Source organism: Ovis aries, chromosome 13, assembly GCF_016772045.2.
Source record: "Ovis aries strain OAR_USU_Benz2616 breed Rambouillet chromosome 13, ARS-UI_Ramb_v3.0, whole genome shotgun sequence".
NCBI lineage: Eukaryota > Metazoa > Chordata > Mammalia > Artiodactyla > Bovidae > Ovis > Ovis aries.
In genome coordinates this window covers 64,222,518-64,249,581 of record NC_056066.1, presented here as the reverse complement: position 1 = coordinate 64,249,581, position 27,064 = coordinate 64,222,518, and the positions used below count along the sequence as shown (strand labels likewise).

At 45.8% G+C, this 27,064-nt stretch overlaps 2 protein-coding genes across 10 annotated transcripts in view; one reads left to right on the top strand and one right to left on the bottom strand.

Moving 5' to 3' along the window:
- On the top strand, nt 1–24,612 carry GSS (glutathione synthetase). Of its 8 annotated transcripts, XM_042230080.2 has the most exons (15): nt 1–293; nt 1,338–1,471; nt 1,929–1,977; nt 3,087–3,221; nt 8,274–8,419; nt 11,431–11,506; nt 11,814–11,953; nt 12,649–12,765; nt 16,275–16,355; nt 16,457–16,534; nt 18,065–18,131; nt 20,794–20,988; nt 21,461–21,542; nt 22,980–23,169; nt 24,043–24,612. In XM_042230080.2, exons 4-15 carry the CDS (start codon nt 3,093–3,095, stop codon nt 24,164–24,166), a joined length of 1,425 nt encoding a protein of 474 aa, XP_042086014.1. In that variant the 5' UTR covers nt 1–293; nt 1,338–1,471; nt 1,929–1,977; nt 3,087–3,092; the 3' UTR covers nt 24,167–24,612. The 8 variants fall into 8 exon arrangements, 7 of the variants coding, with proteins under 7 accessions (XP_042086014.1, XP_042086013.1, XP_060253722.1 ...); XM_042230079.2 differs by lacking the exon at nt 1,338–1,471 and having other exon boundaries at nt 1–58; XM_060397739.1 differs by lacking the exon at nt 1,929–1,977.
- Nucleotides 24,613–25,246: 634 nt separating this feature from the next.
- Nucleotides 25,247–27,064, bottom strand: part of ACSS2 (acyl-CoA synthetase short chain family member 2) — a 43,033-nt gene continuing 41,215 nt past the window's right edge. For both annotated transcript variants that reach the window (XM_004014514.5, XM_004014513.5), the window contains 2 exons: nt 26,267–26,341; nt 25,247–26,125 (listed from right to left, as the gene is read on the bottom strand). In XM_004014514.5, coding sequence (XP_004014563.2) covers nt 25,998–26,125; nt 26,267–26,341 — 203 coding nt within the window. In that variant the 3' untranslated portion in view covers nt 25,247–25,997. The remainder of the gene's footprint in view (nt 26,126–26,266; nt 26,342–27,064) is intronic.

Sequence of the window (27,064 nt, the reverse complement as noted above, 5' to 3'; positions counted from 1 at the left end):
GAAGCTCGGGTTAAGGCGTCGGAGACCAGAGTAAGGAACGCGGCTGGACGACGGAAGAGTAGGTTGGGGCATAGCAACGGCGGCCCGCAAGGGTCATGTTTCTTCGGGAGGAAGGACACGAGGGAGGGGTCTGGTCAGCGATCGGAACCCCGGTGGCCGGGAGATGTTGCCGCTCACACCCATGGCAGGGACCTGGAAACTGGTGTCCAGTGAGGGGGTGGGGCTGGTGCTTCTTGATTTCAGATTCCCCAGATCTGACTCCAGATCGGGCTGGTGTCGGGGACTCGATGCCGGTGAGACTAGAGCCGGAGTTGTTGGGGGTTTTTGTTTTTGTTTTCTTTAAACACAACAGAAGGGGAAACGATTAGAACCAAACTTTGCCCCCACTGAGAGCAAGCGGGCCCAGGAGGTAGGGCAAGCCTGGGCAAGAGACCGTGTTGTTGGCCCCGGCTTCCCGCAAGCATTGACCTGGCCCTTGGCTTAAAGTCCGACCGGGTTTTCTTGCGGGCGCGTTAAAGCTTTTGGTGATCGGGCTCCAGCTTGTCATTCATTCACCATTCATTCATTTAACATTCATCGAATTGAGTAGTAGGCGCTGGAGCTAGAGAAGTGATCAAGACCCCTATTCCTTACGGAACAGGGAAAACTAATGAGCTGTAGAAGGAAGCCCCGGGCGGGGAATAGGGACAGCTTCTGAAACTTAAGTCGTGAACGCTGGTCGGGAGGGGTGAGGATTGTCCCAAAGAAACAAATGCCAAGGCCTGGAAGCAGGGAGAGAAGCTGGTGTGTCCTGAAGATACATCAATCACTCTGAACCTGTTCAGTGCTTAGGGGAGAGATGGCGGTATTCGGAATTAGGCTGCCAACAGTGGAGGTGGAGAGAAATCAAGGAGTTCAGAGTACAATATACTTAGAATCCACAGGATTTGGGCAGAAAGGGTGTAGGCAAGAAGTATATACAAGGCTTGGGTGCCTGGGGAAGGACTACCCACTCCATTACTCTGGCCTGAGAATTCCATGAACTGTATAGTCCATGGGGTCGCAAAGAGCCCAATGCAACTGAGCGGCTTTCACTTTGGGTGCCTGGGTGGGGTTCATCAAGAGCAGGAGCAGATTTATGGGCAGACAATACATTCTATTCTGGTTCTATGGAGACTGTCAGTAAGCAGTTGGATATTCTCCTATGAAGGTCAGGAAAAGCACTACAGTGAAGTTACAGATTTGATGTCATCAGCAAAACAAAGCCACAAGAAGGGTTGAGACTGTAGAATGAGAAAGGGCCCGATCAGTATTTTCCATAGTAATTATTTTTGTCTTATCTTTCTTTGCATCCTCAGTCCGGGTCCTGGCATTAAATGCCAGTCAGCGTTTACCAGCTAAATAAAAGGCCAACAGCAGGCAAAGATGTTGGAATCTCAGAGCTGTGAAGAGATGGGGGCTACTGGAGGGTTCCATTGCTCTAAATTCACAGGTGCTAGTCTTGGCTTTGCCACAAGGCTGCTGTGTTACCTCTGACAAGTATTCTCACTGTAAAATGGGTACAGCCAGAAAAGAAGCTCCCACATATAAAACTCCAAACACTGCTAAGGCACTGCACACAGATTTTATTTTTCATTTAATGGACACAGTGTCCTTATTTATAAAAGAAGTAATTATCATGGCTTCAAACCCATCTGACTGACCCCAGAGTTTCATTCTCTACTAGGACTGCCCTTATCTGTGTCTCACCTGGGAGGACCCTTTTGAAATCACATGCTCATTCTTTCAATACATTGTGCTGAGGCCCACAGACTTTCATGATTTGTTTAGCACCAGTTCTGTCATGGGGAGTGGGGGATGGAGCCGAATATGATGGAGATTATTCTCCAGCTCTCTTCCTGTGACCACTGAGCTGAGCAGCCGTGTTCTGTCCACAATTTTTCTTTCAGATCTTCTTAAACCCCTGGGGCCTGCTGCATAGTCAGTGAGTGTCAAAGTGTGAGTTGGTTCACCCGGTGTGTCTCTGGCAGCCAGTGGGACTCCTATTACACTGGGAACTTGGGTTTCAGTTATTCCTATCCTGCTAATATGACTTCTCAGAAATGTTTTCTCTCTGTGTTTGGTTCTGCGATGATAGATGTCCATACAAGGAATGCCTTCATTTCCTTCTAGTGATTTTGCCTCTGGTTAGTATGAGGGAGGGGTTCACTTTATTTGCATATAAGAGTATTCCGCAGAGGGCTCCTTTTCTCCACTCTTGCATAATTTATTTGAAACCTGCCTACATGGGTTGTTGGAGCTAGAAAGGGAATTAACAGTATGTTGCAGTGGTTCCCATTCCAGGAATATTTATTTGAAAAAGAGAGCTTCAGCTCTTCCCTCCACTCAGACCTCTTGAATCAGAATCTCTAGCAGGGCCTAGGATCTGTATTCTTTTCCAAAGAATACTCTGCAGAGTATTCAGCCAGTTTGGAAACCATGGTCTAGTTCAGACCCTTATTTCACAGGCAGAGAACCTGCAGTTCTGGGAAGAGAAAGAACTTGTCCCAGTCATATATGACATTAGCGCCTCTCTCTCCAATGAAAGTAGGGCTTCCCTTGTGGCTCAGTTGGTAAAGCATCTGCCTACAATGTGGGAGACCTGGGTTCGATCCCTGGGTCAGGAAGATCCTCTGGAGAAGGAAATGGCAACCCACTCCAGTACTCTTGCCTGGAAAATCCCATGGATGGAGGAGCCTGGTAGGCTACAGTCCATGGGGTCGCAAAGAGTCAGACACGACTGAGTGACTTCACTCACTCACTCCAATGAAAAGCATTGGGCTGGGAGTTCAGAGACCTGGGTTCAAGTCCAGGTTTTGCTAGTCATTATCTTGAGCAAGTCACTTCATCTCTCTGAGCCTCCGCTTCCTTACTGGGAGAATAATGCCGTCATTGTATTAGGACTCAAAAGAGAGACTGTCAATGGAAAGGCTTTGTCAGACTTTCCATTTTGCGCTCATGAAAGTCGTTAAGAGCTGCCAGCCAGTGTTCTCTTCCCTGTACCACACTGCCAGTTGCTGGGCCCCAGGCCATCTGTCACTAAGCCCTCCTCTCTCCTTCTCTTGCAGGTTGGGATGGCCACCGGCTGGGGGAGCCTCTTGCAGGATGAACAGCAGCTGGAGGAGCTAGCAAGGCAGGCTGTGGACCGGGCCCTGGCTGAGGGTGTGTTGCTGAGGACCTCACAGGCACCCAGCTCCTCGCATGTAAGCCTCTGACCCCTCTTCTCAGCATTGACCACACAGCTTAGATCCTACAAGGCCCCTGCTAGGCTAGAGGCAGTTCCTTTGGACTTAAAGCCCACATCTCTTTTGCTTTATTTTTTTTTCCAGTAGCTTAAATTTATCTCTATAAGAGATAAATTTATCTTGTCTTAATTTGTCTTAATTTTATCTCTTAAGTTTATCTCTATCTCTATAAAATTTATCTCTAAAGTTACCTCTGTAATATTAAAAAGCATCATGCTTTAAGTTGAGTAATCAACTTTAAGTCTAAAGAGCTTAAACTGTGACTTAGGCAAGTTACTTAGCCTCTCTCAGCTACAGTTTCTTCAAATATAAAAAAGATAATAATGGGGCCTACCTTATGGAATTGGTAAGAGAATTAGAAGATAATTCACATGAAGCACCTTGTCCAGTAAACTTATTTTTTAAGCTCCCCTAATCATATTACCATCCCTGTAATTGGTTTGTGGTATATCCTTCCAGGTTTTTCTCTGTGCATTTATATACATATATAAGTATATAAAGAGGGGCTTTCCAGGTGGCACTAGTGGTAAAGAACCCGCCTGCCAATCCTGGAGACACAGAAGATGCAGGTTCGATCCCTGGATTGGGAAGATTCCCCTGGAGGAGAGCCTGGCAACCCCCTGTAGTATTCTTGCCTGGAGAATCCCGTGGACAGTCAATAGTGTCACAAAGAGTTGGACGCAACTAAGGAGACTTAGCATGCACATATAAAAATAAATGCAGTTGACCATTGAACAACACAAGGATTAGAGTGTCTGCCCTCGGCACAGTTGAAGATCTGCGGGTAACTTACAGTCGGCCCACCATATACATGGTTCCTCTGTATCAGAGGTTCAGCATCCACAGATTCAACCAACCTTAGATCATGTAGTACTGTAATATTTACTGTGGAAAAAAATTATGTATCAGTGAACTTGTGCAATTCAAACCCGTTGTTGTTCACGGGTCAACTATATATAGTTTTTAAGAAACAAGCTGAATCAAGTATATTATTCTATGAGGTATATGTTTGTTTTTCATTTAACAATCTGATTTAGAACTCTTTCCAACTCCCTTCATTCATAGTATTCCAAGTGTGAATGGATCACAGTTTAACTTTATGGATGGCTATTTTGGTGATTTCTCATGTTTTATGATTACATAAAGGCCTACAGGGAACAGTCACACACATGCCTGTTTGGGCACCTGTATGAATGTTTCTCTAGGGTTGATACATAAAAGTAGAACTGCTTATTCTAAACCAGATCTCAAAACAAACAAAAAAAATCTCATCCCTTTAAAAAGAATTTGTTTTGTGACCAGGTAAGACATTTTCATGGTTTGAAACTCAGAAGGTGCACGAGTTTACAGTTCAGTCCTCCCTTCCACATTCCCTAACCACCCAGTTCTCCTGCTCTAAAGGCAACCCGTGTTTCAGCATTCTTGTTTATTCTTTGTAACCTTACTCTTAACAAGAAAATATGTATATATTCCTTTTTCCCATTTTTTTACACAAAGAAGTGTGTTAGACAAGCTCTTCTGTGACTTAACACTTACCTTATAATTATTCCCCTTAGTGGCTAAAAAGCTGCCACCATCTTTTTTTTTTTTTACCAAGCCGCATCTCTTTTGTCTCTCTGTGCCCAGAACCTAGTTAAGGGCCTGGTGGAGGGTCCAAACTTAATAACTGGTTTGAGGCCCAAGTGAATGAGAAAGACTCTCACCTAAGGCAGACTGATACTGTAAAAGTTCTGCCTCTGGCTTTAGGATTATAATTCTCTTTGAATTGGTGTTTTAATTCCCATCCGATATATAGCCAGAAGTAGAATTGCTTGATCATACAGTAGTTCCATTTTCAGCTTTTTATACTGGCTGAAACAATTTACATTCCCACCAAGTGTTTGAGGGTTCATTTTTCTCCACAACTTCTCCAAAATTTGTTATTTTAGTCTTTTTGATGATAGCCATTCTGACAGGTGTGAAGTGATATCTCACTGTAGTTTTGATTTGCATTTCTCTCATTAGTGATCTTGAGCATCTTTTCATGTACTTGTTAGCCATCTGTATGTCTTCTTTGGAGAAATGTCTATTCAGGTCTTCTGCCCATTTTTTGATTGGTTGTTTGGTTTTTGATATTTAGCTATATGAGCTGTTTGTAAATTTTAGATATTAACCCCTTGTCAGTCATATCATTTACAAATATTTTCTCCCTTTGTGTAGCCTGTCTTTTCATTTTGTCTTATGTCAAAAGTGTTTTACCTATGTTCCCTTCTAGGAGTTTTTTTGTCTTTTTTAAAAATAATTTTTTAAATTTATGGCTGGGCTGGGCCTTCACTGGTACACAATGGTTTTCTGTAGTTTCAGAGAGTGGGGGCGACTCTTTGTTGCAGGCCCTAGAGCACACAGATTTCAGTCGTTGTGGCACACAGGCTTAGTTGCTCAGCAGCATGTGGAATCTTCCTGGACCAGGGATCAAACCCATGTCCTCTGTGTTGGCAGGCAGATTCTTACCCACTGCAACACCTGGGAAGTCTTCATCTAGGAATTTTATGGTTTCAGGGTTATATTTAGGTCTTTAAACCATTTTGAGTTTATTTTTGAAGATGGTCTGAGGGAATGGTCTAATCTCATTGTTTTTCATATAACTATCCAGTTTTCCCAGTACCATTTATTGCAGACACCATCTTTACTCACTGTGTATTCCTACTTCCTTTGCTGTAGATTAACTGATCATAGGTGCATGGGTTTATTCCTGGGCTCTCTATTTCTGTTCCATTGACCAATATGTCTGTTTGTCTGCCAGTACCACACTGTTTTGATTACTCTAGCTTTGTAGTATAGTCTGAAGTCTGAGAGAATTATAGCTCTAACTTTGTTCTTTTATTTTCAGGGTTGCTTTGCAATTCAGGGTCTTTTATGGTTCCATATAAATTTTAGGATTATTAGTTCTAGTTCTGTGAAAAATATCATGGTTGTTCTGATAGGAATTAGTTGCTTTGGATAGTATGGCCATTTTAACAATATTAATTCTTCCAATCTAAGAGGCTAGGATATCTTTCCATTTCTTTGAATCATCTTCTATTTCCTTCACTAGTGTTTCTAGAATGTATACTCTTGGATGTTTATTGAAGCATCTATTTGTAATGGAGGGGAAGAGAAGGAAACCACCTGATGTTCATACTAGAAGGCTGCTGCTAAGCTGCTAAGACACTTCAGTTGTGTCCGAATCTGTGAGACCCCATAGATGGCAGCCCACCAGGCTCTGCCATCCCTGGGATTCCCCAGGCAAGAACACTGGAGTGGGTTGCCATTTCCTTCTCCAATGCAGGAAAGTGAAAGTGAAGTTGCTCAGTCGTGTCTGACATTTCACGACCCCATGGACTGCAGCCTACCAGGCTCCTCTGTGCATGGGATTCTCCAGGCAAGAGTACTGGAGTGGGGTGCCATTGCCTTCTCCATACTAGAAGGCTAGATTCACTAAATTATGGTATATACAAAAATTGAATACTATACAGCCACTGAAAATAATGAAAGTATTCTATTTGAATGTATTTGGAAATGTCTCTGAAATATTTATAAAGCAAAGGACACAACAATGTACATATTATATGCTTTTGCGTGTGTTAAAAAAAGAGAAAATATGTATGTATACATACACATTAGTCTAGAAGGGTATGTGAGACACTAGTATATAATTTTTCATGGGGTGGCAAAGAATCAGACATGACTGAGCATGCACGCATGATCATGAATACATGAGCGTATCATGGGGAGGAGAACTGGGTCACTGGGGACAGGGTGAGAATGAGACATGCTTTTCACTATGTCTTTTGAATTTATATTATGTATTTGTATTATCTATTCAAAATAATAATATTTTTAAAATAAATTTATAAATGGCAACTCCAAACACCATTAACTTATACTACCATAATGACAAACATACTAACTCAGAGGTTAGACTCAGTGATGCTTCATAATATAATATAAACACAAAGTCATAATATAAGTCACAAAGTCATCTTCTCTTTCCCAAGTTCTTTTTTTTTTTAAATTTTGTATTTATTGGTTGTGCCAGGTCTTAGTTGTGGCATACAAACTCTTACTTGCAGCATGTGGGATCTAGTTCCCTGACCAGGAATTGAAGCCATGGCCTCCTGCATTTGGAGCATGGAGTCTTAGCCACTGGACCACCAGGGAAGTCCCTCTTTCCCAAGTTCTAGATCATTTGTTGTTGGAAATCTCGGAATGTATTATCCCCTTCTAAAAATAGTATCCTAGGTGGTATTTGGGTTTCCTGACTCTGCCAAAGTCCAGAGAACTCAGAATGCAGCTGAATGAATTCTAGATCTGGCAACCTGGGTCACCATCTCCAACACTGGGGGGAAACCAGCCCTGGCTTCTCCTCTGTGGGCCAGAGTCCACTTCTGCTACAGCGGTGCCTGCGGGACTCTCTCTCTCCCTCAACCAGAAGGCAAGGGCACTGGCTTGGATGTGAACCTGCCAGGAGAAGTGTGTGTGTGTGTGTGTGTGTGTGTGTGTGTGTGTGTGTGTGTGTGGTGGCTGTTTAGAAACCATCATGGTTCAAATCCCAGTTTCACTTAATAGCCTTGTATCATTTTGGTCATGTTACTTAACCTCTCTGAGACTTAGTTCCCTTATCTGTTTAGTAGGTATAAATAATAATAGTATCTTTCTCAAAAGGTTAAATGATGAATCCATGTAAAGTATTTAAAACAGTACTAAGCATACAGTCAATGTGCAATGATTTTTTGGCTAATTTGTCTAGACTTTGTAATTTTTAATCTTTTTACATTTTAAAAAAAATCAGAAGTGATTGGTCTGAAACAGTCTAGAAGTTCTCTTAATACCCACTCCTCATCCTGTTCTCCCTCCCTTCCCAGAGGTAACCAGTATTCTGCAGTTTGTGTGTTTTCAGTAATATGGGGACACTTTCCATGGGATTATGTTTGCAGGAAGACAACATACTCACAGGCATTCTACCCATGCCCACTCTCTCTCCTTGATCAGGTGGTGAGCTATGCTCCGTTCACACTCTTCCCTTCACCAGTCCCGAGTGCCCTGCTGGAGCAGGCCTATGCTGTGCAGGCGGACTTCAACCTCCTGGTGGATGCGGTCAGCCAAAATGCTGTCTTTCTGGAGCAGACTCTCTCCAGGTACGGAGGAGGGTGTGGGGGGGCAGGAGATGCTAGAGCTGAGGGGCTGGAAGACTGGGACTCATGAGGTATTACCCGAGCAAGTGACTTTGTGGTGGGGGACAGGTATTCCCCAAGAGAAAGAAAAATTAATAGAAGTCAGGAGAGCTGGCTTCTAACCCTGGCTCTACCACTTGCTTATATGGCCTCAAACAAGTCCCTTTCTTTCTCTGGGCCTCAATTTCTTCATCTGTAAAACGGGAAAGTGAAGTGAAATTTTCTTAGCCATTTCCGACTCTTCGTGACCCCATGGACCATGGAATTCTCTAGGCCAGAATACTGGAGTGGATAGCCTATCCCTTCTCCAGCAGATCTTCCCAACCCAGGAATTGAACCGGGGTCTCCTGTGCTGCAGGCAGATTCTTTACCAACTGAGCTATAAGGGAGGTTGGCCTAAATCTAAGATCCATTCCAACGCTGACATTCTGTGATTCTCTGACCTGCGGCCAGCCCCCTGCTTTGAAGACTTAAATTTCCATTTGGAATTAGAGAAGGTCAGGGCTCCCCAGGTGGCGCTAGTGGTAGAGATCCTGCCTGCCAATGCAGGTAGCCATAACAGACTCCGGTTCGATCCCTGGGTTGGGAAGATCCCCTGGAGGAGGGCACGGCTACCCAGTCCAGTATTCTTGCCTGGAGAATCCCATGCACAGAGGAGCCTGGCGGGCTGCAGTCCATAGGGTCACAGAGTCAGATGTAACTTAGCACGCATGCATGCAGCCTAGTTTTAGAGAAAATAGAGGGCAGAAGGGGTTATTGGATTTAAAGTCAGATTTTTTACTCATCTTAAGTAGTGGCTCTTTCTTGTCACCTCAGGTCTCTCATTCTGGATGAGATGGGGTGCATACTAGGCCACGCCCAGTTCATGAGGATACATGGCCCCTGAAATGGCTCATTCCACCCACCCCTCTTTGTCTCTTCTCTCTTAACTTCTTTTTCCCCTTGAGGCCCTGGGGCAATGGATATTTATTTTAGAATGAAATTATAATTAAATATTTGTGTGTGTGTGTAGATAGAGAATACACATATATATACACACATAAATATAATTACATGTCTGATTAATTTATCAAAAATTTATTTTGTTAAACACTAAATCTTTTAAAAATGTGCAATTTGGTGTGACAGTGAATAGGAGAAGGGTTCATAATGCTAAGAAGTTTGGAAACCATTAAAGTGAAGTGAAATGAAAGTCACTCAGTCATGTCCAACTCCTTGCAACCCCATGGAATAGTCCATGGAATTCTCCAGGCCAGAATACTGGAGTAGGTAGCCTTTCCCTTCTCCCCCTGGATCCCAACCCAGGGATCGAACCGGGGTTTCCTGCATTGCAAGCAGATTCTTTAGCAGCTGAGCTTTACCAAGGAAGGCTCTGGAAACCATTGACTTGGAGCTAAAAATCCACTGAATCATGAGTATACAAACTTCTCCAATACATTTTCCTTGGGTCTTTCTTGGGATAGGCCCAGATTTTGTACCTGTGACTCTGGATTGTGGAGAAATATGAGCAGCCTGATTTTTTACCTTTATCCCAAAGCTGCAGTTACATGTGAGACTTTCCCTGTAGCCCAACTCTGCAACCCCTGCCTTTGTTACTACCTTCTCCTCCAAAATACACACAACCCTAGCTTATAAGGGAGAAAAGGCCAGGATCACAGCTGGAATAGCAGCCTAGGCCCTGGGGTTGAAGGGGAGCATCTCTTCAAAAAAGGGTAAACGTGTCTCAATTTTGCTAGAGGCAGAAGCCCAGCTGGTGTCTCTCCTCCTTACCAGGGGCTGGGAGACCCCCTGAGAGAGCTGATGGGAAGCGGAGGAACTTCAGGGCAGGCCTGAGCCTCATAGGCTCAGTGGGGACCCTGTAGCAAGGTAAGCCTGAGAGTCAGGCTTGAGCAGATATGCAGAGATTCATGCCTGAATCTCGAGAGGCAACAAGGTACTTACCTGTGGGTGTTTCTTCCTAAGGCTCCAGAAAACCATACTGATGGGTTCCATCTCGTGGCCCATGTCACGGCAGCACACTTGTCCATGAGCATGAGTCAACACAGACATGTCAAACAGGAGAGACGACGCTCACCATCACACAAATAAAATGGAGCGTTATAACTGTAGGCAGCACTATGCAGGAAAGGCCCATAGTGCTCTGGGAGTGCATACCAGAGTATCTGACTCAGATATGGAAGGCTTCCGATGAGGACTCATTGAAGAAAAAAATGAGGATGTTTAGCTAGAGTCAGAAAAATCTTTTGAGGCACCAGGCATAACTGCTGTCTTCTAATCTGAGGCTGACAAGCAAGAGGCGGATAGGACTTGTCCTGGGAGATATCAGAATATAGGGGAAGCTATAGAGAGTTAATGTTAGGTCACCTAGAAAGCTTACCAACTACATAATGGTCATGGCGTATGCTAGTTTTGAATTCTTGGGGCCACACCCTATGTTCAGTTCTATACATGTAAAATCTCATTTACTCTTCACTATAACTCTGTTAAGCTTCCCAGGTGGGCCAGTGGTAAAGAATCCACCTGCCAATGCAGGAGATGTGAGTTCGATCCCTGGGGTGGAAGATTCCCTAGAGAAGGAAATGGCAACCCACTCCAGTATTCTTACCTGGAGAATGCCATGGACAGAGGACCCTGGGGGGCTACAGTCCATGGGGTCATAAAAGTCAGATATGACTTAGTGACTAAACAGCAACAGCGCCATGTTATAAATTTATATTTCTTTTCCTTTTCCAGATGACCAAACTGAAACATAGAGGTGAAGCGACTCTGAGGTTTCCTAGTAGTGAGTGGGAAAACTGGAATTTGAACCCAGGTCATCTGGCTCTAGAGCTGGGTTCTAAACTACTGTTCTCTATGGGGTTGGTGTGGGTATTCAAGTTTGGGCCAGTAGACCTAGAGAGGATTCAGGAAATAGTGGAAATCCGTGGCCCTTAATGTCCCATGTAGCCCACAGAATACCCTGCTTCCTCTTCCAGCACCATCAAAAGGGATAGCTTTACTGCTCGTCTCTTTGACATCCACAAGCAAGTCCTAAAAGAAGGCATTGCCCAGGTAACCATTCTCCATTCACCCCGATCTTAGATGAGACCTGCCCTTTCCATTTCTCTCTCTCTCTTTTTACCAGAAAAATTTGGCCTAGTCACTGAGCTCATGGGAATCTGCCTCGCATTGGTCCCCATGGAGTTTATACATTAGTGGCCAATCCTGGGATGACCAGAGGAATGATTCCACTGGGTGTGGGAGCGTCAGCTGGCCCCTCTAATCTCTGCATACAATTCACAGTACCTTTTGGCTCTGTGGCTAGGCCCTCGGGGTCAGTCCCTGGGCAAACGTCCTAAGCCTTCAGTTTTTCCCCTAGACTGTGTTCCTGGGCTTGAATCGCTCAGACTACATGTTCCAGTGCAATCCAGATGGCACCACAGCCCTGAAACAGATTGAGATCAACACCATCTCTGCCAGCTTTGGGGGCCTAGCCTCCCGGACCCCAGCTGTGCATCGGTGAGTCCCTTGGGCAGTCCTGGGCACACAGGTGAGGTGTCAGCCTGATGAGCCTACAATCACAGGTGGGGCAGGGATCTCCAATGCTGACTGTGCCCTCCTGGGCCTTGGGTCCTGTGTTTCCACTTCATAACACAGTTTCCACTTGTAATTAGGTGTTGATATGTCAGAGAGAGAAGGGACTTTGTGATTCATCTCATCCTGCCCCCTCTTTGTGTAAGTCACTGTTCCAGGCAGAAGGAACAGTATCTGTGAGGGTCCTGAGGTAAGAAAGACCTGAAAGGAGGTCAGAGTCTAAGGCAGAGAGGGAACAGGGGCTTCCCTTTTGAAGGCTGGACCCTAGTAGCATCCACATCTAGTCAGTAGTAATGCTCTAGGATTCTGTGATTCCACACAGTCTGTAGCAGGATTCCGGACGACATGTGGGGCTCAGGGAAAGGGGCTTCAGTTTACTGGGAGGCTGGTGTGGAGTGGAAACACAGGGTCTCAGGGCTCCTCTGGTGTGTACACCAGCCACCAGGCTTAGGGCAGCCCAGCACATTCCAGCCTGAGGTGGATCCTCCGAGGGCATCATGGTAGGATGTTTCTTAGTGCTCAGCTGATTCTCAAAGTAATCTTCCAGTAAGTGTCTATGAGTCACAAGCTGAAGAGTCTTCAAGGTCCATCCAATTGCTAAGACATCTCTCTTTCAACAGACATGTTCTCAGTGTCCTGGGTAAGACCAAAGAAGCTGCCAAGATCCTCTCCAATAATCCCAGCAAGGGACTGGCCATGGGGATTGCCAAAGCCTGGGAGCTCTACGGCTCAGCCAAGTAAGGGAAAGAAGTGGCAACAGAATCTTACTTTAGATTCAGCATTCGTGGATACAGTAACTTCTTTGCCTGACATCATTAGGAAATGAGGGAATTCTTCTTGAAATAGAAGCTTACACCTTGGCGTGTCAAAATTATTTTACTGGGAGTTTTGGTCTTCTTAAGTAAGAGGTGATATAATTTAGTCTTTGATGATACTTTAATCTTTTCTTGTTGGCTCCAGGTCATTCATTATAACTGTCACTAATTGCATCTTGATGTAATGCAAAGCTGCTGCTTAGAGCGAGAGGTGTGAGAGGCTGTTTGCCTGCTCTAATAACCCAGCTATTAGGCTTTAAGCTCTTATTCATTATCTTCATGGTTTTTCTGTCTGTCTCCCCAGTAAGAGCTCTTACTTCTTACTGCTGTCATTGGGCTTGAATTTAGAATCCTCCACTCCCATTCTTATACCTCCTTTTTGATTTGTTATAGTTTGGGAAAGAAATTGATCTGTTATGTTTGAGGGCCCCTTTAATGAGTAAATGCATAAACTTTGATTTAGGGATTTTATAGTGTCTGTTTTAACTGTTCAGAGGCATTTTTTGCTTCCTTCTTTTTCTCACCTGTGTTCCAGATGTGTAAAGATGCTAGGTAAGTGACTTCTGGATGAATGTGCAGCCACTGTACTAACAATTACTGCAATGTTAACATAGCATTATCAGTTAACCCTTAATGAGCACCCACTAGTACCACACTCTGTGCGAAGTAAGCATTTCATATACAGGATCTCAGTGAATCCTCAAACACTCTGAGGTAGATACTATTCATCTCCTCCACTTTAAAGATGAGGAAACTGAGGTTTAGAGACGTGAAGTGAATTGTTCAAGGTCAAGTGGTGAAGTTGGCGGTAGAGCCATGAGTCCATCTCCCTCTAGAACCTGCATTCTTCATCACTTTATTGCCTTCAAGAGAGCCTCCCTGGGCTTGTTGAGCTTCACTGAGACTCAAGAAACCTCAGACTCGGAGCATTTGGAAGTCATCAGACAAATGTTTTGTCAAGTGGAAGTCTTGGCTAGGTTATATTTTAAGAATGAAGCCAAGAGATGGGTCAGCTAGGAAACAGCTGATAAACAAATGCTGTGGGGGATTTCTCTATCCACGCTGTGAATACTGTGGAGAGAAGAGACTTGTGTACTCAGAATTAGGCACTGGTAATTAGGAGGTGTGGGGTCCCTGAGCTAAGAGTGGATACCCTCATTTTGAGAGTCAAATAGGTACTTCTGCTGATCCAAATATGACCTTTGCTAAAGTCTGTTCTTTTCCTTGAACATCAGTTTCCTCACTTGTAAAGTGGAGGTAATAATAATAATACCTAAAAGGATCGTACTGAGAATTAAATGAAACCATAGATTTGAAAAATGCTTTAAAAACACTCATTGAGGGTCATTATGTATTACTTTCAATAATAACAATAGTAATAATAACTACCATTTAAAGAGTTCTAGTTTTATTATACAGAAGAGCAAACTGAGGGCTCAGAGAGGTTGCAATGACTTACCCAAAGTCACACAGCTAGTAAGTTTAGAATTCATATTTATCTGCCTCGAAACCTGTGATCTCTCTGTTACACTGTTCTTCTTTTAAGAGGAATGGTCCCATAGGATAGACTGAAAAACTGAGGTGCAAGCATTTGTAGAGCAGATGAATTTTTGTCAATTATCTCATACTTTTTAAAAAGAATTTTAAAAAATTAAGCCTGGAAAATGAATTGTGATTTCAATTTAGAAATTTATTTGAACACTTTCAAAATACAACGTCTGTGGTTAGAATGAGTAGGGATAAGAAGAGATGATTCTTAATATAAAGGTTGGCAACTATGACCTGTTTATCTCTCTTACTTATAAATGGGGAAATCAGGGTCCAAGGGAAGAAACTGACTTATCCAAGGGTGTACCTTAGGTCCCTGGCAGGACTGGGAGTCAGGGTGCCCACTCCCAGTCAGCAAGCTCCTGCCACTTCACCTTCCTTAGCTGAACACTCGCCCAGTCCTGCTCCCAGCAGACTATCAGAACTAAAGGCAGGAAGAGGTAGAATCTGAGTTTTCCGAGTCTGAGTCCAATTGTTTGGCAGGGGGCAGGCTGACTTCATTAACCAGAGCATGCAGTTCCACTTTAACCTACAGCTTCCCTCCTCCGCCTCTTCTTGGAGGTGGGCCAGCCTGGGCCAACTGCCACATTCCCACCCATGAGCAGAGCAGATCAGGCTACAAAGTTAAGAGCAAGGTCATTGGCCCTCAGGACTCTCCAGGCAAGATGGCTTCTGAAAGTACTTAGCTTGTCTCCAGACACCCAACTCAAAGCCAAGACTCAGCTTAATATCAGCTCTGAAGTCAAGAGATTTCAGGCCGACTAGAAGAGGGGTCATAGCAGGAACTGTGTTTTAGCTAAGTGGAGAAGAGTTAGGCAAAGTGTAGCCCAAGAGGTTTAGCTGAGGAAGAGAGAAGCAGAGACAGACAGACAAGAGGCCAAGTACAGTAGGTCAGAAATCCACATTTAGAATCCTAAGCGAAGTCTGCCCACTCTTCAAGAGTCTTAGCAAGAAGCCTTGGGCACAGAGCAGTATAGCTACAGCAAAAATGGAGTTTGGTACTGCTAAGCATTGGCTCTAAGAGAGTCTGGCTGGGAACTGGACCTGTCTTTGATAACTGAAAATAGCTTGATTGGTAATCAAACAGACGATTCTTTGGCAGTAGCATTTCCCTGAGTCCTTGAGCTCTTGTTCTTTTAAGAAACATGTGGATAAGCAGAAAGGAAGAGGCCAGGTAAGCCCCAGTGATCCTGTTAATACTGTGGGACCAAACATGGCCCCATGTGCGACACAGAAATGTTGGGAGGCCCCAGGAAATAAGGCCTTATTCATAATTTGCTCTTCAGAGTTTCTATAGGATTCTGCTGAGCTATTTTAGTGTTTTATTCAAGAACCACACATTGTTTTATTATATGTTTCACAATCTAGTAATAGGGTCTTGTTTTATTATATGTTTCACAATCTAATAATAGGGTCATTAAGCGCCAAACCCCATTATTCTCTTACAAAATATTCTTCTGAAGTTCCATGGACAGAGGAGCCTGGTGGGCTATAGCCCATGGGGTCACAAAAGAGTCAGACATGACTTAGCTACTAAACAACAACTCTTAACCTCTTTACTCTTCCAGAAGATTTTTGAATCATTATGTTAAATTCTAAGAAAAAGTCCTCTTGGGTTTTTGGGATGTTTTTAAATCTAAATTTTAATTTACACAGAAAATTGACATTACTACATCTGCCTACTGGCGAAGGAGCAAAGAGATCTCCATTTTTTCATGTTTTCTACTTTCAGGAAATAATGTGTTGTGTAGCCTCAGGTATCTGTGCCTGAGGCAGTCCTGAGATGAGAGAATGTCTTCTCTTTCAGGGAAGCTGCGTTCTCATTCTCAGTGCTGAAGGGGGTGGGATGGGGTCACCTGGGGCCACAAGTGTTCTTTTCCCAGTGCTCAGGTGCTACTGATTGCTCAAGAGAAGGAAAGGAACATATTTGACCAGCGTGCCATAGAGAATGAGCTACTGGCCAGGTAAGTAAAGGAGGGGAGACCTGCATGTGTGGCCCCTGGGTTGCGGAGAGCCAGTCAGAGCAGAGAAGGCAGTCTCTCTAACCCTTGCCCTTCTTTCTCAGGAATATCCATGTAATCCGACGAAGGTTCGAAGATGTCTCTGAAAAAGGGTCTCTAGACCAAGACCGAAGACTATTTATGTAAGTGTCCAAGGAGCATTCCCAAGGATCCAGTAGAGGGCTGATTTGGGAAACTCATCCTGCCGCCCTCTTCCCCTAAATGACCATTTCTTCTGGGAGATGTGATGGCTTGCTTCCTTCTCTCTGAATTTTAGGGTGAACACTGAAAATATCCCACCATCCCAGGCAGTTTTGGAGAAGCCTAGTTCTGCTTCTGGAGGGTTGTATCAGAACTATCGACATTCTGGATAACCTTGTTTTTCATATGCCTCTGGGCTTCTCAAAGTTTTCTTGCCCTTCTTGATTAGTCACTGTGGACTTGGGCAATTGGGTTGGGCGGTCAAGGAGGAAGAGGAGTAGCCAGCTCATTCTTTGATTGGTTCTGGGAGTTGCTTCTCTGAGGTCATAGGCAAGACTTCAAGGGGGCTGGATTTGTGCTCCAAGCCAGGCTCCATGCTTCCTGTTATGGGCCACCATCAGGTGACTTGACTTTATATTTTTAATTTTTTAAAGATTGACATTTATTTTATTGTTAGCTGAGCTGGGTCTTTTGTTTCTGCTCGCAGGCTTTCTCTAACTGCAGCAAGTGGGGGCTGCTATTCATTGCTGCGCTCAGGCTTCTCACTGCAATGGGTTCTCTTACGGTGGAGCATGGGCTCTATGGTGTGTGTGTAAGATCTTCCTGGACCAGGGATTGAAACCCTGTTCCCTGCATCGGCAGGCAGATTCTTAACCACTAGACCACAAGAGAAGTCCACCAGGTGACTTTAGTATTAATATTACATATTTAGACCTGGAAATTTGTGATTCTTAAAATTAAGAACCTCTTGGCATTTCATAATACCACTATTTTCTTTTCTTTTTTTTTTTTTTTGACCATGCCATGCAGCTGGAATGATTTTAGTTCCCTGACCAGAGATCGAATCCCAGGCCCTTGTCAGTGAGAACACCAAGTCCTAGCCACAGGGCTGCCAGGGAATTCACACTTAACTGTTTTCAAAATGTGCTTTTATCTTAACAAAACAAAGTCATTAATTTACTTTCCAGATATATCAAACAATATCAAATAAAGAAAAGGGGAAGAAGTTCCAAAATACAGTCTGTGGCTTAAACTAGATTCATATTTTGCATCTGCCTACCCTCACCCCACTACCATTTAAAAAAACATCAGCCTGGTTTCAGCTACTTTAAGCGGTGTAAATACAAGTGTGTTTTGCTAGCAATATGATTCTGCCGCTGAATAATTTTGAGCCCACTTTTTCAGAGTTTACCTAATTTGATTCTGGTCACCTTCTTTTTTTTTCCCTGCAGCCTTCCTAGAATGACTCTAGATCTGGAACTATTGGAGAGCATTTCCCCTTCCAGTTTTTAGTGGAAGCACTGATGGTGTGGGTGTCTACTTCATGCTTCCAGTGAATCCCTGTTCAGGCCACCCCCATGGGCTGACTTTCAAAGAAGTCAAAGGCGTTTTGATGCAGCCTGAAGCAGACTGAATCATCGAACACATCAGTTTTCGTTTAACACAGCAGCTTTCTCTATCCTGTCTTCTAGGGACGGCCAGGAGGTTGCTGTGGTTTACTTCCGGGATGGCTACATGCCAGGCCATTACAGCTTACAGGTTGGTGCTTTCCATTAGCCCACTTTCTGCCTCCTGGGACCCACCATTGTTCCTCAGAGATTCCACACACGGATCGTAACAACCTGGGTTTTTCCTTGGGCCCTGGCTTCAGTTCTTCCTCCCGGAACTTCCTCTCCTCCCACAAGCTTTTTGCTACCTCTCACTCCCTAAATACACACACCGTCTGCCAGAATCTAAATCCTGGCAAATCCACAGTGCTTCAGCCATTCACCTTAGTTTCTAGGGTTATGCTGGTAAATATGTAACCATAATCTCTCTGGGGAGGCACGCCCTTATTTATAGCATTTGCTGATTTCTGTTGTAACTACTCCCATCATGACCAATTTCAAAGCTACCCAACTTAACATCTCTGAACAGAATTGGGAAGAGATGGGCACAATCAGCTCTCACTAGCCAATGCAAACCAGTTTCACTGCACCAGTGACCAGTTCCTTCTTGCCAGATCTTTTTTCTCTTTTATCTGCATCCAAAAGTTTTTATCTGCTGTCCATTCATACTAAGGACACTAATGATATCACCTTAGCTTACTATCTTACCATGTAGTTTCAAAATTGCATTCCACATCTACTGGTTCATTTAATCCTTACACTGCAGGAGGTGTATAATTATCCCCATTATATAGATGGAGAAACTAAGATTTGTAGGAGCTTATCTAAGGTCCCCACAGGGAGCTCCCAGGCCTTCTGACTCTCAGCCCAGTGTCATTCTTAGCATATCATTCTCTTCCTCCTGCCCCTGATCCACAGCATGGAGAAGCTAATAGGAAGGCCTTCTTTCAGTTGGGAGAAGGTAAAGGAGAAAATAAGTTAGAAAATACCATGAGCAGTAGTCTGGGGATCCTGAGCGTTTGACTCCACGTTTGGGTGACCATGGGCAGGATGCTGTGTCTTTCTGGGCTCAGTTTCTGAGGGGACTATACTAGAAAACTGAGGGAGGTCCTTCCAGATCTATAGTTCTTTGAGTGTAAGATCCTCTCTGAGGCCCAGCCTATACAGGGAGCAGCTCCACAGAGGTGGCAGCTCTATAGAAGGCCCTTTCCTCTAGGAAGTGGTTAGTGGTAGGAGCTTGCTGACTAGAGAAGAGAGAAACTATCTATTGGGAAAAATGGATCCAGGTTCTAGGATAAGGGGCTTGAGGGAAAGGGCCAAAGAAAACTTTATTTAGAGTTAATAGGAAGGAAATTAATGCACAAGGAGAACATTTTTAGGGAACTGAGAAGCTCAGACTGGGTTTAGACATGGAGACAAATCCTCTAGGCTTAGTGACTTGCTAGGAGACGGTGAGCAAGCCCCCATGCTCATCTCTGAGTTTTGCTTTCCCTCCTTTCCACAATGGGGTGCTTTCCTGGCTTTATCTCCGACATGCAGGGTACCTTTAGCTCTACCCGGAACAGTAGCTCAGTTGTTAGGTGTCTGCGGTTATTGATGAAGACCAGGCAGAGGTGCTGCAGGTGAACATCAGAGGAAGGACATCACGTGTCGGGGTGAGAACGGCATGGGGTGGTGGTGTTGCTCCTTTGGCTTTGGCCCTGATCCTGCTGTGGGCAGTTTGTTGTGGTCTGGAGTCAAGGACAGACTGTCCCTCTGGTGCCCTAGAAGAGAGGCTAGAGTGGGGGAGTGGGGCATGGTCCTCTGACGTTTCCCTGCCTCTCATACCCTGAACTCCTGACCCACCAGACTGTTCGTCCTGCGATTATTCACCTGAAGACCTTTGCTCATATTACTTCGTTAACCTGAGTACCTCATCCCTGTTGAGTCTCACCTGTCACTCTCCCTGTTCTGTCAGATTTCCCCTCATTAAACAACAACATATTTACTGAGCACCTGCAAAGCTTTAGGCATTGTGTTAAACACTGGGGATACAACAGGAAATGAGAGCCAGACAAGAGTCCAGTTCTTGTGGAGCTCACAGTGTGCTCAGGGGGATGGTCATCAGAAAGTAAACAAAAGTAGAAAAAGTTGTTGTAAAAAAAAAAAGAAAAAGTTGTTGTTGTTGTTGTTGTTTTTTCCTGGCTGGGGGAAACAATAGAGAATTATGGAGAAATGACATTAAATAGGGTGCTTTGAGAAGGTGACTTTGAGCCAAGACTTAAGGATGAAAAGGATCCAACCATCCATTAGAAAAGCCCAAATGACAAGAATCCCAGGCGGAGGGAAATGCAGCAAATGCAGGCCCTGAGGTAGACATGACATTTGTGTCTGAGAACTGGTAGACCTGTGTGGCTGGAAGGTGGGAATGGGGTGAAGGGATGGCCTGGAATGAAGTTGAGAAGGAGACAAGAAGTATATCCTTACAGGATCCCCTTACAGGAGAAGAACAGCAGTTTGTATTTTATTTGATGTACAATAGGAATCTGAGCTCATAAACAAGTGTCTCCTTCCCCTTTCAAACCTCCTCATCCACTGTTCACCCTTTTACCTTTTGTCATTTCCCCTTTTAGTTACAGTCGTGTCATCGTGCTAGGCTGTGAGCTCCCCAAGGGTAAGAATCCTGCATGTTAGGAGGAGGCCACACCTGCCTCACAAGTGTGTTACAAGGGCCCTGGGAGGTGATGCATGTGAGGATACCTGGCACCTGATGGGTGCTCATTAAAGGTCAGCAAAGTCAAAGTAGAATTCCATTTGGTTTCTTCACTCCACAGAACTGGGAAGCACGCCTGCTCCTGGAGAGGTCATGTGCTGTCAAGTGCCCGGACATTGCCACCCAGCTGGCCGGGACCAAGAAGGTGCAGCAGGAGCTGAGCAGAGCGGGCATGCTGGAGTCCTTGCTCCCCGGGCAGCCCGAGGCTGTGGCCCGCCTCCGCGCCACTTTTGCTGGCCTCTACTCACTAGACCTGGTGCGTGGACAGCCCACTTCTCCCAGCTCAGTCTTCCTCAGTATTGGGGACCCAGAGCCCAATGTGTTGGGGAGGCTGGAGCTGGCACTGGGCTGGACTTGAGTTAGTGATGCTCTGAGGTCCCCTGGAACCCTGGAAAGTGAGGCTGGAATCCATTGTAAGCTCCCTCAGCAAAGATGGCAATGGGGATGCTAACCAGGGAATGGGGCTGAGGTAGACAGCAAGAACTGAGGAGTATCTGTACCTGCGTTTCAGGCCTTGGGCTACTCCTGAACAGTTGCCAGAGAAAGCTGGTACTCCCTGCTACAGGGGGTCCACTGGGGTTGTCTTGTCCAAATAGTAGCATCCAGCCTACTTTATGGCCCTTTCTCTTCCTGCTCTTCCTCTAATGCTGCTCTGCACAACCAGCAGGACCTTGGCTCTGTGCTCTTCGGCCTAAGATGCTAGTGACTACTCTCTTGCCTCCTACCAGGGTGAAGAAGGGGACCAGGCTATCACCAAGGCCATTGCTGCCCCTAGCTGCTTCGTGCTAAAGCCTCAGAGAGAGGGTGGAGGTAGGTGGTGCCCCCTTCGCAGGGCTGCTCAGTGAAGGGGGTTGCAGGAGGTAACCAGTGCTGACCTGCACTTGCTGTGGGCACAGTTCCAGGCTCCAGGGGACACGAGAGGAACTGACCCAGGTGCCCACCTTGGACAGTGTCACGGGAGACCCTGTGATCACGTGCTGTGGAGCACAAGAGAATGTGTGAGGCAAACGTGATGACCTCTACACTACAGAAACGCCCAAGCACCATGGAATGTGATTAACCAGCACTGGAGGGTGTGGGCAAGTATAGTCTGAGCTGCCTGTGGGAGTGCAAGAGGGGGCATATCAGGAGGCTGGATACCTTCCTGCCTGGTTTGAACTCTTTGAGGGCAGGGATCATATCTGCCTCATGGATCCAGAGATGGATTTTTTTTTTTTTTATCTTGGCCTTAATGGTTGGGTAGGCATTTCACAGGTAGAAAAGGGGGAAGAGCATTCCATACAGAAGGAGCAACCTCAGGCATAGGCTTCCACTGGTCCATGGAAGTGTGGTACGTTTGGAGGTTAATAAGTTAACTGCTGAGGCTGGAGCACAGCGTGGGAGGTAGGAGAGGGAATGATTTGGTTTGGAAAAGATGGCTTGGGACCTGATTATAAAGGATGTTGAATATACATAGGAAATTGGGCTTTATCCTATGGGTGGTGGGAAGCCATTAGCAAGTTTAAAGGAGGGAGGGACACATGGTGGATCCATGTTTCAGCCATGGGAGAGTACACGGGGAGACATTGGTGGTGGAGGGACCGTAGAGGAGGCTGGTATAGTTGTCCAGAAGAGCAATTCAGAAGGCTGGGCCAGAGCTTGTGATAGTGTGGAGTACAGACTGAAGAGACACGTCTGAGTCAGTGACAGGTAATGGACAGGGAGGTCGGTGACTCGGGAATGCCTTTCACTTGACTGGGTGCAGGATGGCCCAGGAGGAGCAGACCCAGGCAGAAGTAATGAGTTCTGTTCAGACATGCTGAGTTGGATTTGGTAGCCTCTGGGATATCTGTGATGTTTAGAGCATGGAGCTTTAGCTAAAGATTTGGGAGTTAACAAGTTATAGGCTATAGATGAAGCCTTGGAAGAGATCTCCCTGAAAAAGAGTGCATACACGGAGGAGAGAACAAGGGTAGAGGAATGATTCCTTGGAAAACCCAACATTTAAGAGGGGCAGGAGCCAGTCAGGGAGGCTGAGAAGGAACAGTCATAGCAGGGCAGGATGGTATGGTGGGAGGTGTGTCCACTTTTGTAAGAGCCCTCCTGTTAAGGTGACATTTTCCTCCTTGGAGAACAAGCCTGCCCTGGGTTCACTGAACTGCTGTCAGGAACTGACCCTCTTGACCTGCCCACATGGCCCTAGAAGTGGGAGTACAGGGTAGAGAAGGTGGGCAGAGGGTCCAGGGTGACTGCTTAGTGAAATTGCAGGTAACAACCTATACGGGGAGGAGATGGTACAAGCCTTGGAGCGGCTGAGGGACAGTGAAGAGAGAGCCTCCTACATCCTCATGGAGAAGATTGAACCCGAACCTTTTAGGAATTGTCTACTACGACCCGGCAGCCCTGCCCGAGTGATCCAATGCATTTCAGAGCTGGGCATCTTCGGGGTCTATGTCAGGTGAGCCAAGCAACATGTGTTCTTATGTAGTAAATGAGGCCAAGGACCTAAGATCTGCCTACCTCACAAGGCTATCAAATGAAGTCCAGATAACAAGTGCTTTGCAACTGTAAAGGAAATTCCAAGTGATATCAAGATGGCTAACAATATAACCCTGCACTAGGAGACCCCAGGGAAGAAAAGTTTAGGCCCAGTCCCAGGGCACCTGGGATGCTGGGGAAAGGTGGGATGGGCCAGCTAGAGGATAAACAGTGGCTTTGAAAAGCTGAGTAGCCCCTGGGCTTGGACTTGAGTACTAATGAATCAGGAAGAAGACAACTGGGGAATTTGTAAGGAACAGTTCCTGGTCCCTCATTACCACTTCCTGCTACTCACTCCAAGATCAAAGCAAGGAAGGAATACCAGATCCTACCATGCTCCTCACAAGAGCCTGCCCTCTCTATAATCTTCCCCTCCAACCATTCCACTTAGAGCATCTCCGCCTGCCAATTCCTCCCCACCCCCTACCGCCATCTTGAGAGAGAGGTAGAGAAGGAAATTTAGAGCTACAGAAGATGAAATGTGAGCCTGGCATCATGCTAAATGCTTTTCTGATTTTCTTTAAACCTTGTCACCATCTTAAAAAGTGAGAGGTATTATCTCTGTTTTAAATTGAGGAAATTGGTATTTAGAAAGGCTGAGTAACTTGTTTCAAAGGCGGAGCTAATAATATCCACACTAGGATGCAAACCCAAATCTGATTCAGAAATCCAAGCGCTTTCTCAGGTGTAGTCAGTCACCCATGTACTGCTCAGCCGGGACCAAGGAAGGTCTTGGGTTTGAGGGCTGAGTCCAGGTGATGGAGTTGTGTGTCTCCTGCCCCCATTTCTCTAGGGAGGGAAAGACACTTGTGATGAACAAGCACGTGGGACATCTGCTTCGAACCAAAGCCATTGAGCACGCAGATGGCGGTGTGGCGGCTGGAGTGGCGGTCCTGGACAACCCGTACCCTGTGTGAGGGCACAGCCGGGCCTGCCCGACTGCACTGCAAAGACCTTCCATCCTTTGTCCGGTCATTCCTCGCCTGCCCTCCTGAGGGGCTGCTCTCCCCTTACCTTGTGAAGGCTGGTCTCTTCTAGAGATTTCCAGGGTCTTCGTGGAAGGGCAGATGCTGAGTACCTTCCCCCCTCTCCCCAACCCCCCAACCCCAGCTTTCCCTTCTGAGAACCAGAAAAGCTGTGTTTCCCTTAGGTGCAATCTAGAGGCCCCTAAATCCTCAGGGTGTGGATACAGCTTAGAGGAAGCTGATTTGAGGTCAGGGTCCATAACCTTGCCACCTTCCTGTTAGCCCCTTGTCAGCCTTTCCAGCAGGTTCTGGACCTAGGCTGGGACTGAGGGGTAGGAGGAAAAGGGTAGGGGCACAGCCTTTCCTCACCTCTGCCTTAAATAAAACTACTTGGCTGATTCTGTGATTCCTTTGTTTGTACATTTAGGGGAGGGAGAAGCTATAATCCTAGTCAGCCCACTTCAGATTGGAGCAGGGGAAGGAACTTGGCTATAACCAGTCTCCCTAGCTCCAGATCCTATAGATAGGACCCTGAAATTTCAGTCCTTCAGTCGAAATTTCAGTCCTTAGTCACTCACTAATGCTCCCACAGGATCACAGGGAAGAGAGACAGTCTCTAGCAGGGAGAGCAACCATGATCACGCATTACAGTTATAATTTGGCTTTAGTTGCTTTCCTGCTTAGTTCAGGAGCTTGTCAAAGGGCCGAGAAGCCCTGGTGAAAATGAAAGTGTTAGTTGCTTAGTCATGTCTGACTCTGCGACCCCATGGAGTGTCAGGCTCCTCTGTCCATGGGATTCTCCAGGCAAGAATACTGGAATGGGTTGCCATTCCCTTCCCCAGGGGATCTTCCCGACCCAGGGGTCGAACCTGGGTCTCCAGCATTGCCCTGCCTAGCGCTGCCTAGAACCAAATTCTGGAAGGAATATTGGGGTATTCCTGAGGAAGATCACTCCCCTTTCCATCCCCCACACAGATCAGAGCAGCCAGTAAGTATACACTGTGTAAGACACTGAGGAAGCAAGTCACCACCTTCATGAAGTCACAGACTTTATTTCTACAACCACAGGGCCTGAGTACAACTGGGGTAGGAAAAGAGAGCTTCATCTGAGAACGTCTCTCGCGGGCAAGACTGTTCAGGGGAGGCTGGGAACAGAGGGCAAGAAAAGCGAGCTTCTCTGGTCCTGGGAGCATAACACATGTACTCCTCCGAAGACGCAAATGATCTGAAAGCCCTCTGGAAACTGAGCCTGCCTGCAGAGCCCCTGGAACAAATGGCAGACAGGCACTGCCATCCGGTACAAAAGGGAATTTAGACCCACAAGAGAAGCAACAAAATGTTTTAAAAAATAATCATTGTTTCATGACTCACAAACAGGCATTTCTCGGGGCAAGTGCATGCCTAAGATAAGTACTGGTGCTTCCTGAGAAAGATGACATAGGATTAGAGTTGCTTCCCTGTTTCAGTCCATGCCTTCATTTGCCCACTGAACACTTAACTTGGGTTTGGGACATGACCTTCAGGTCCCTTCAGGGCTCCAAGAGCTCTTTGCAGTCTAGGGGTACAGCCTGAGACTGACCTGGGCCCTCTCGCATCTGCCTGGCGGTTGCAGGAAGTTGCCTCCACCCAGAGGCAAAGATGGTCCTCGGTCCCAGACAGCTGGACAAGGGAAGTGCTGTGGGTCAGCACTGGCCCTCAGCACTCCTAGATGGGGGCAGGGAGGGTGGGCAAAACTTTGGAAAGCCAAGCAGGGGGTACTCCTGGGTTCCAGGCAGGGTCTTATTCATTGGATGGTCAAGCAGCGGTGGCTGAAAAGCTGGGTGATGATGGATGGGTCGACTATAGTGGACGTGTCCCCCAGGTCGTGGTCATTCTGAGCGATCTTCCGAAGCACCCGCCTCATGATTTTCCCTGGGGGTCCACACGCTTATGGTTACCTGGTGACAACACACTGACCCACTCCAGCCCTGCCAAAAGTTTCCATCCATGCATACTCGCCACCAGTGGGCCTTGGCCCATCCAATCCCAATCCCTAGAGGTCTCTGAACATACCTGAGCGAGTTTTAGGCAATCCAGGTGCATTCTGGATGTAATCTGGTGTGGCAATGGGGCCAATCTTTTCTCTAACTGTAACCAACAAATCATTACGCATTTTTCCAGTACCCTTAGCCAGGCTGCCCCAAACCAAGGCACAGATGGCTTTGTTCCCAACCTAATCATTCTCAGGCTCGCTTTTTGTCTTTCTCTCTTTTTAACACATTGTCTCTTTACTCTCTCATTGTATATTAATTCACCTTCATGGAACTCAAGCTCTAGAATCAGCCTGCTAGAGTTGAAATTCACTTTACTTGCAGTGTGGCCTCGAACAAGTGATTTACTCCTAAATTCTCTGAGCCTCAATTTCTTCATCTTTAGAATGAGAGTAAAAATAGGATCTATTTCATGGAGGTGTGTGCACTCAGTTGTTCAGTTGTGTCCAGCTCTTTGTGACCCCATGGACTATAGCCCACCAGGCTCCTCTGTTCATGGAGTTTTCCAGGCAAGAATACTGGAGTGGGTTGCCATTTCCTACTCCAGGGCATCTTCGCAACCCAGGGATCAAACCCATGTCTTCTGCATCTCCTGCACTGGCAGGCAGATTCTTTACCACTGTGCCACCTGGGAAGCCTCATGGAGGTGACTAGAGATTAAATGTATTAATGCATTTAAAACACTTAGTTCAGTGGCACAAAGAAAGAATTCTACAAATATCAATCATTATCAACATGGTGGAGACTGAGTGGGAAGAGGGCAGTCAGCCCCTGGGATCTATCTGTGATTTGAGAAACTAGCTCACTACAGCCCCTCCCC

Excerpts from the sequence above, each read along its gene's own strand:
- GSS (XM_042230078.2), top strand. The coding sequence starts at position 96 with ATGTTTCTTCGGGAGGAAGGACACGAGGGAGGGGTCTGGTCAGCGATC. Across the intron at positions 18,132-20,793 it reads CAGGCCATTACAGCTTACAG|AACTGGGAAGCACGCCTGCT; the intron begins GTTGGTGCTTTC and ends TTCACTCCACAG. Across the intron at positions 23,170-24,042 it reads ATCTTCGGGGTCTATGTCAG|GGAGGGAAAGACACTTGTGA; the intron begins GTGAGCCAAGCA and ends CCATTTCTCTAG.